At 40.9% G+C, this 10,353-nt stretch overlaps 1 protein-coding gene across 1 annotated transcript in view; it reads left to right on the top strand.

Moving 5' to 3' along the window:
* Positions 1–871: 871 nt before the first annotated feature.
* nrg1 (neuregulin 1) overlaps positions 872–10,353 on the top strand; it is a 42,873-nt gene continuing 33,391 nt past the window's right edge. Inside the window, 1 exon segment of the mRNA XM_028602129.1 lies at positions 872–1,559. Within this exon segment, the coding sequence (XP_028457930.1) occupies positions 872–1,559 (688 nt within the window).

The raw sequence follows: 10,353 nt of genomic DNA, 5'->3' as shown, positions 1-10,353 counted from the left end.
TTCGCTGACATGAGCTCTAATTGGATCAAGTAGGAACTTGCTTAGCTGGATGCTTTGTGCTGGGATTGGGAGCCGAGCACAGACACGACCAGACAGGAAGAGAGGCAGAGAGGGAGGAGGCCACAGGCTGCCCCCCTGCTCACCACTTCGAGAGGAAAGATTGAGAGAGGAGGGGTGAGAGAAGAAAAAGGGGAGTATCCCGTCTTCTCTGCCCTTCTGAGCCACTGCAGCCCCCCTCCCCCTCGCTCTCTCTTTGATTCTCTTTCTCTCTCTTTCCCCTTACTCATCTGTTTCTGTGGCTGTGCTGAGAGGAAGGGCACCTGCCGCTCCCTGATGATTCAGCTTTCAGCTACTTGGAGCTCCACAGACAAGACAGCATGTCCCTCCTGCCACTGCAGTGCCTGGCCGTCCTGTCCTCTGTCTGCACTACAGCTACTGCAGCTGGCCCAGCACGTCGACACCGCCTCTTCTGCCCAAGCGCTCAGGTGAGTGAGTACTACTCTTCCACCACGGCTCTCTAGTAAACCCTGCAGAACATTTAAGGAATCCAATTTTCTGGCAATCTTTTTGTTTTGTTTTTTTGCCTGCAGCCAGTTTGACGATTCTATGTATAGACTGATTGCCTTTTTCTGTGAGAAAGCATGAGTAAGGAACCTTGTGCGCAGAAGGTTGTCTACAGAAGTCCCAGGCTGTTAACAAGGTGCAACTCACTCTGAAGAGCATTTGTACTTTCCTCTGAAATCCCAGCTCTGACTCTGCAGCATCATAATGGAAACCATACTCGAGGAGACTGCTGGCAGACAGCCACTGTGCGATGCTCTGAGTTAATAGTTGAGGTGTTCAGAGAGCCTTCATCCAGCAGTTGGAAAGGATGACTGAGGGAATGGACGACATCTCTGCAGGACCAGCTCCCCCCCCTGGATCGGCCTCCCCCACCAGCTCTACTGTTGATACCGGACAAGTCCCTGAGGAGAAACCAGAGGAGACAGTGGCAGCTGGCGAGAGTGGGGAGGAGGGTGCAGAGGGAGGTGGTGGTGGTGATGGGGAGCATTTGGGGGCTTTGGGAATTGTGGCCTTGCCAGGGACCTGCTGTGTGTGCATAGAGATGGAACAGATTAACCATTGCCTGCACTCTGAGAAAATCTGCATTCTTCCCATTCTGGCCTGTCTGCTTAGTTTAGCCCTCTGCACAGCTGGCCTCAAATGGGTCTTTGTGGATAAGATCTTTGAGTACGAACCACCCACACACCTAGATCCTAAACGCATCGAACAGAACCCAATTATCATATCAGTTTCCCCGACGGTAGGACTGACTGTGTCGATTCCTCATTCATCTCCGTCGATTGTCTCCTTGACCACCGCCGTTACCCCAGGACGTCCTGACGTTTTCGTAGAAGAGAAATCGACACGAGGGTCGTTCATGCCTCAGTCTCCACGAGTGACTCAGCCTGATCCCTCTGTTACACTGAAATACAACGCTGAACGTCCCACCGTCCCAAAGCAGACTCCCCACCCTCAGACAACACAAGAATTAAACGACATCATCATCCCAACAATCTGTAAGTACCCAACACTCAGTTCAGTGACACATCTGGGATTGGGTTTTATTTATTTATGTCCCTTTGTTTCAAAACTGGTCTCTAACATCATGGTATAGGATGTAATTATAGGCTGGAGTCCTGCTTTACCTTGGACTGTGATTTTCATCATTGTACAGACAAGCTCAGTGTTTTCATAAAAAAGGATTCAAATGTTTTTCTTTCTTTCTATTTAATCAATGAGTTAGTAAATGGTGCATTCTATCCATTGTGTCAGGAAGTGTCAGGACCTCACTTGAAAGCAGACACGTTGTGACTTGCAGAGTGTAGCATAGAGGCCCATGACTAAGCCTCTGGAGTATTGCTACACAGATAGGTGTGCAGGAAACAGCAGCTCTATTCAAACCTACTTTACCCCTACAGTGAGTGAATGTACAGTACAGGCCAAAAGTTTGGACACACCTTCTCATTCAATGAGTTTCCTTTTTATTTTCATGACTATTTACATTGTAGATTCTCCCTGAAGGCATCAAAACTATGAATGAACACATATGGAATTATGTACTTAACAAAAAAGTGTGAAATAACAACCTTTGCTTTTTTATTAATAAGGGAAATAATTCCACTAATTAACCATGACAAAGCACACCTGTGAAGGTAAAACCATTTCAGGTGACTACCTCATGAAGCTCATTGAGAGAACACCAAGGGTTTGCAGAGTTATCAAAAAAAGCAAAGGGTGGCTACTTTGAAGAATCTAAAATATAAGACATGTTTTCAGTTATTTCACACTTTTTTGTTAAGTACATAATTCCATATGTGTTCATTCATAGTTTTGATGGCTTCAGTGAGAATCTACAATGTAAATAGTCATGAAAATAAAGAAAACGCATTGAATGAGAAGGTGTGTCCAAACTTTTGGCCTGTACTGTATAATTTCAAACATTCATCCCTTCCTCCTAATTTATTAATGACCCATTGAATTTATCCACATTGACATAGGCACACTACAATAAATGGATGTTGTTATGGTGATATTTTGAATGTCTTAGCTGGTAGGCAGCATACAATATGGAATATCCTTAAAATGTGTCGATGCACATTTTCAGTCATATGAAAAAGTGAAAATCAATAAATGATGTGGGACACAAACTGGAACTCCGGGATGTGGTACAGGGAGACTTCCTGTCTTCTGCCTGTGCTCCATTTCAAGGTCAGAGCCTGCTGGAGGCTAATTGATGCCCTCCCCCCCCATCCCTCAGCCGCAGGGAAAAACAACCCACTTATACTGTCTGTCTGCCAGTGGCTCGCCACTATGACGAGTCTGTCGTAGTCACATCACTGTGTGTTTTATTACAGTGAGCTAATCTAAGGTGATGATGGTGGTGAGCGGTCAGTTTCCAATGCCTCAGTGAAGGTACATATTGCTCTCTTTATCAGCTGCACAGATAGACGATGTGTGTAACTCAGTGGTTCCCAACCTTTTTGGTCTGAGGTTCCCCCCACAGTCCGGTCAGAGGAATCCCATTCTATGTTTCAAATAATTTTTAACTTTTAACTGTTTAGTTAATAGGTCTATCTAACCATTTCAGCCACTTATGCAATAGGCCTACTTTAGCTAACTATTTCAACTGTTTGACCATTACTTAGTATTTTTTTTTCATTTATTCATTAGTTTTAGCCTTTACCTTTAAACTTCTGTGCTCACTTGCTAACTAGTTTTCAAGCACTTTTACATAACTTATGCAACATCTAGTGTTTAGTTGTTACAAGTTTTAATCAAATCATAATTGCTCCGCAATCTTTCCACCTAACCCCTGGCAACAGCAGAAGTACACCCTGGGGTGGTTGGGAATCAATGCTGTAACTAACTGCTATAACTTCACTGTGGGAAAATGCTTGATAACCAGCTACTGTTAACAAACGTACTGAAACATTTAGGTACACTGGTGGTGCAGAGGCCACTGCAGACTGGCAGTGTTGAATTATTTGCAGCAGTAACTGCTCATGTGTTCTAACAAATAAAAAGGGTTGTGTTTGCTGGCGGGAAGCCAGTGAGGGATCCACAGGTGTCATGCAAGAACATCTTTGTATTCTTATCCTAATTTTCTTACAGCAGTGTGGAGGGTGAGGGAGACAGTGTCATCTGATGATCTGTTTGGCAAATTGTAGTGGCTCCGGTGAGTCAGGGAGGGAGGTGGTGATAAAGGATTTGAATAACCACTCAAAACACTTCATGATGGTGGAGGTGAGTGCTACTGTTCGGTAATCATTCAGGCAGAGGTCTTTAGTCTTTTTGGGGACAGGGTGGTCTTCTTAAAACATGGACTGGAACAGTGACAGGTTGAAAATGTCTTTGAAGACTTCTGCCAGTTGGTCTGCACACACCTTGAGAGCTTGGCCAGGGACACCATCAGGTCCAGGTGCCTTGTGTGGAAACATTTGCACATATCTGCCCTAGATATTAGTAGTGGGCAGGGGTCCTGGGCATTTTGTGCCTCCTCAGCCAGGGAGTTGATCTCACCGCCTGCATTGAAGGAGTTCAATATCACTGCTGTTTTGCTCTTGTGATGGTTCTTAGTCCAGCCCACATGTTTCTGGTGTTGGAGCCCTGGAAGTTAGACTCCATATTTTCTCAGTATTTTTTCTTTGCCCTGCTAAAATCTGTCGTGAGTGCATAACTAGATTTCCTGTTCTCATCCGAATTCCCTGAGTTGTAAGTAATGGTCTGTGCTTTAAGTTTGGAATGGAGTTCCCAGTTAACCCAGGGCTTACCCAGTAATCCTCAGTAGGACATCATTGATTAGGAGAACAGCCTGTAGAAGGTATCTCCATATCTGAAGACCACTTAATGTTGATCATGAAGCACACATCCAGCCTAGAGACTTGATTTATTGATATTGATATGATATACAAAGCTAATGCGTACGGTATCAGAAAAAATCATAATCGCGATTATTTTGGTCAATATTGATATCACGATTATTTAACGTGATTAGTCATTGACTTTTGGAAAGACTTTGCATTTATTGAAGTTAAAAACTGTGAAACAGTTAAACAAATCAACATTTAACAGATAATTTTTCTTGATTACTCTGTTTTTGTGATCATTAGGATCCAAAATTGCAATCATGATTCAAATTGTAAATTACCTAGCGTAAGGTAACACGCTCATAATGTTGTTAGTATGATTGTTTGGACCACGGTTAACAGCACTGGGCTTTAACAATCAAATTCGCCATGTATTAGCTACATTAGCTTTTGAAATAGGATGTTTCCCCATTAGGCAATGTGATTTGTAGTAGGGCTGAAACGATTCCTCGCATAAGCCAAATAATTCGATTACAAAAAAATCCTCGAAGCAAAATTCTTTGCCTCGAAGCTTCGTTAAATCAATGTAATTATGGTTGTACGGCTCACTGTGTTTCTGCACGGAGGATTATTACTAGTGCACAAGAGGTTGGCGCTTCTGCGGACACAAGCATGGACAGTATATAAACACAAGACTGACGGCCCAGATTACAAATGAAGGAAGACGAAAATAGCGAGGGTCTAAGACAGGCGAGAGAAAACGACGAAAGTTTTGGATAATTTTAAGCTGCAAACATGCTACATCATCTCTGTAGAAAACATCCAGTGTACTCATCCATTCCACGAAGTGAACCCACACAAGGTAGCTAATGTCTGCTGCTCTCGTCCACCGCGCTGTTTTACACAACTAGCCTACAGCATGCTACTCTGCTAATAGCAATGTTTTACCAACAAGCTAAAATGAAAGCTGTCGGTTTGTAGTCTAACTGACTACTAATCTTTGGAAACTTAACTGCTGCCGGAGACAAACCTGCTCCTCCCCCCAGCATGGCCACTTAATATGCACGTGAATGACGTCATTGATGCCGGTCTGTATTCTTTCTCTTTTCTCCTCACTGTGTATTAGGCTTCTGAAAATGTGTCCCCCAGAACAGTGTAGTTGAATAGCCCTGCTGTAAGTTTCATACAGTCAGATTTACCCTCTGGTCAGTGAACAGCTCTTTTGCATATCCAGTGCAAAGAGCCAGAGGCAAGAAGGGGAAGGGGGTGAAAAATATTGGTGAATAACATTTGGGCCACCCAAAATGTACTATTGTAATGTATTTTTTTTAAGGGTCTTGGAATTTGGCAATACAATTTTTTGTTTTTTCTAAAAAAGGAAACCTGTTTCCTTTTTTTTAGTAATCAGAAATAATAATCATTTACTATTGCCGTTTACTAAGTATTTCTTACTAAGTATTTCTTATCCGATTACTCGATTAATCAATGGAATAATCGATAGAATACTCAATTACTAAAATAATCGATAGCTGCAGCCCTGTGTGTGTGTGTGTGTGTGTGCTATACCATGGCCGTGGCTGCTGGACAGGATCAACTGGAATGCTGAAATTGTTTTTTTGTTTTGTTATTTATAATCTATGCATTCAGCATGTTCCATTATTTATCCTATAGTGAATCAACACAGTACTCTATGGCACCTGACTGCACAATGCCGGAGAGGAGATCTGCAGCTCCAGAGTAAGCAAATGAAATTCTCCTACTCGTAACACTTTTTCTCCTCGGAAATGAGAGGTGAGAGGTTTGTAGCCCGAAGTAAATTTTTGCCAGAAAAAGAAAGAAACAAGCAAGCAAACCCAAAAACAAAACATTGTTCTCAGTGTGCATGGGTTCTTGGCCAATAATTTTTTGAAAGACAGATTAAAAAAAATGCATACAGATTTGGTTTAAGATAAACTCAATTTGATGAAACTCAACATCTTGAAATCACCTAATCTAGTTTTTGCTGATTTTCGAGCAACAGTATACTGTATAGTAACAAGGCCAAACTAAAAAAAAAAAGATTTAAATAAAAAGCCTCAAATGGAATTTTGCCTTTTCTGGGTTGTTTTCCCTTTTCATTTCCAGTGTGTTCTACTTGTCTGATGTAGGATTACTGGTATGTTGTACAGATGCAGACCTTACAAACATTTCTGTAGGCACACTGCCCTCTGTATATCTTAGGATAGCTACAAAAGAAATACATCTTTATACATGTTAAAAATGAATGAGGCTGTTGCACCTTTTTATCGAACCATTTCAGCCAAGCAAAACTTACATTTTGAATTCGTAAAAAGATGAATTGTTCATCAATAGTAAATGTTTTTTAAGTCTTTATTGTGCCTTGTAAGTGATTTAAGAAAACTCATTTAGTCTTAAAGTGGCATTAAGACAAAAAGTGCAGACAAATGTCAGAATCTATTTTTAGATCAATTTCATTGAGTCATGGTTTCCTTAGTAACCTTAATAGCATTGTCAATACTTCTTAACAATAAAGGCTTGTAGCTGCCTTCCCATTGCAATGTGTTGGTTGTAAAACATGTGCAGGAAGTGATGGCTTAGTATCAACATTATCATTACACATCAACATTAGCTCACCGCTAATAGAAAGGAGCAGAACAGGAAACAATGAAGCTCCTGCTGTGAAAAGGCCATGTCAGTGAGAGAGTGACTGCTGGACTATTTGAATGAACAAGGTAATAATGCAAGGCATTGTTGTGCTACCCTGGCCTTCTGTGGACTGCCTGACATACAGTGTGTTTCCTTGCACAGCAGTAACCGGGGTATGGTCTTAACCCGGTTAGTGAATAATCAGGATCTGCCAGTTCTCTCCGTATACATGAGCGGGGAAGAATGGGAAGAATGACGAGTAACTCTACCTCCGGTACAGTAGGTGGCGCTCTGCCGACACACAACTGGCTTTTTCTTCCGGTTGACCTATGTCAAAATTACACTTTGTCTATTTTGTTTCGGAAAATGTTAATTAATAATTTAACAACTTACACCTACCGACCTTACACCTAATGACTTTTCAAGTGATTCCACAGACAAATTTCCAATATTGGAATGAAATCATGAGAGTCTTGAGTTTGGGCACACTCCCGTCATGTCCATCGTTTGGTGTAAGGTGGTCATAAAACTCTGTCCCATTCAGTCTTTTTCCCGTCTGGACGTTCAGACAAAACATGTTTGATAATATCGTAAGTTTTAAGTCTTGGTAGTGAAGTTAAATCATGTGAACATTGGAAGTTAAATCATGTGAACATTGGGTGCACTCCCCCCAGCACCAACCAGGAAGCAGCAAACAGCTAGAGCCAGTGTTGTTTATAGTTGCTATGGTGGCGCTCTAAGCTAAACGCTAAAAGAGAAAGAGTTGCCAATTTTCAACCTTTCTGAAAACCCTTCTTCAACTCGTCATCCAACGGGAGATTTACTGGCGGATGAACTCATACCTCCCTGTACTGGTGACATTCATTTGCATGTACGGCAGAACAAAATCTGCAAACTTTCCCTTAAATTACCAGCTAATGCTAGCAGTAGCTAGCTACTGCAAGACCCTGCAAGATCCCCAGTTTTTACATATTATGACAGTCTTTATCATTAGATGTAAGATGATTGTCTTTATGTAACCCTTACGCTACTTCATACACAAGTGCCAGAATGAACCGGAACCAGAGGCTGCTATACCAGGTGTAAAAAAAATATACAATTTATTTATATTACATCAGAACAAAACAAAAAGAAAACATAATTCAGATAGACAATAGACTGCATTACCAGGGAAACTGCTGTAGAGTTGAGCACCAAAATAAATTATAACCAAATCAAATTAAATCAAACCCCACTAAAACAACACACCATCTAACTACACACAGCACACTAAGTTGCCCCAAACTCACACAAAACACCCATGCAAAATGGTTACTCCACCCTTCAGTTCCCCCCTTCAATACAGCCAGAAACCCAAGATATGGCCCATGCAATGACTTAGTGGGCGCGCATTAAAACTAACACAAGTGGGAAAAAAAAAACAGTGGTTGGCTCTCCCAATTATGTCTATTTAAAACAAAAGAAAAAAACATTAAGATACAAAATAAAACTTTAAAAGACACATTTCACAAAACATGACCAATGTAACAAATATACCTTGCTTGACTTAGAAGCACATTCCCCTCCCCCAGTTGAAGACAGGCAGGTGACTGGAATCTATGTTTTCAAAGCTTCATGTTAAATTTATAATAAAACAAGGCTAATATCTTGTTTAAAACCACCTTGAGCATACCTTTGCTTTAGCGGATGTGTTTAAACAATCACTCCAAGCTGTGGACCCTCACAACCATGAAGATTCTAATAAATAACAGATTTAACAATTATTTAACTTATCTGTAATAAAATGAGCTAAAACATGATTCATGGTGCTAGTTCTAGACATGCATTGCTAACATTGGATTGTTAAACATTATTTAAAATGAAACTTATTTAAAAAAACAAAACCTACCAAATCAAGCACCAAACAAAAGGCTGGCCTCAGCCTACTCAGGTGTGTCTGACTGCAGCAAGAAAGATCCAGGTGAGCTTCCCTCCCCTATTTATAGACTCTGCCCCCTTTGCCTGGGTCCTAGTGCTAGACTGTTTCTTGCCTTCCCTATCACATTTAGATGTGAGATGGTGTCAGACTTTAGTCTTTTCAAAATCTGTTCAGAGACTAGTGTATGGTAGGCATTAATGTTCCATTCACACAGTCTTGTCACAGCATAGGAAAGTTGTCATCTGGTGAGAGCATAGTGAATGCTCTCACCAGATGACAACTTGTTCGGCTCATTATATCTGTAACCAGTTTCGGGTGGAATTAGCTAACATTAGTTAACTGACATTAACGTTGGCCAGCAGCTGCAGCGGGGGCTGCTCGGTCCCTCCACATTTTTGCCGAGACACGGCGTTGACAGCCCTGGAGATGGACAATGTGTTTAGCCATCTCCCGGTGTTCGCTGCTGCCTCGGCGGGGAGTAAAACAGATGGACCGCTGATTCGATGGAACACTGTTTTGTTGTATGGTATCATAGCAACGACTACGATTCACAGCATTGACGGATTATTTCCGGTTTAAAAACCACTCCTGCAGTGGGGAGGGGCAGTTGGAGCAGGTGCAGACGCAGACACTTAACCCGACCATACCCCATTTAAGGTGTAAACATGCAGGAATCCCCCGGTTTCTGAAGGAGTTCTCTAGCTCTGTTATGAGAACTCTGATTTTAACCGGAGTAAGGTGTTTACATGGTGTTTGAGAAATCGGGGTATTACCTTAACCCGAATATAATTGTTTTTTTAAACTGCACAGGGGCAGGTTTTCTATTCTTTTGGTTGCTAAGAGTAAATTCTCATAAATGAAATAGATAAATAAAAATAAAATAATTTTTCCAAGCTTTTTTGAGTTTACAACCGAGCATAGATAGTCAGACGCTCAAAAGATATTGAGAAATTAAAATCTAACATTTTAACAATTTTACTAAGGCAACAGCCTATGTGTAATCCATGGTTGATAAAAAAAGACAGAGGCCTGTTCATTTCTATCATACTTGCTCGGTTTAGTGCCCTGCTAACTTGAATGGGATTTAAATGATTTAAACATGCGGTTCTTCTAGACTTTCCAAAGAGACTGTCCTCCATGGGCAATTTCAGACCCTTTTTAGGGGGGCTCAAGCCCCTAAATTTCATCTCAGCCCCCCTAAAAATTATAATATATAAAACATATATATATATATATATATATATATATATATATATATATATATATATATATATATATATATATATTAGGGCTGTCAATCGATTAAAAAAAATTAACTAATTAATTGCACAATTTGCTGTAATTAATCGCGATTAATCGCTTTTTTAAATTGAGACTGAAGCTTATAATAATGGATATTTAAATGCTAAATCATTTAACTTTGCAAATATGAAGAACAAA

Source organism: Perca flavescens, chromosome 16 (genome assembly GCF_004354835.1).
Source record: "Perca flavescens isolate YP-PL-M2 chromosome 16, PFLA_1.0, whole genome shotgun sequence".
Classification (NCBI taxonomy): domain Eukaryota; kingdom Metazoa; phylum Chordata; class Actinopteri; order Perciformes; family Percidae; genus Perca; species Perca flavescens.
This window is presented reverse-complemented; position numbering and strand designations above follow the sequence as displayed.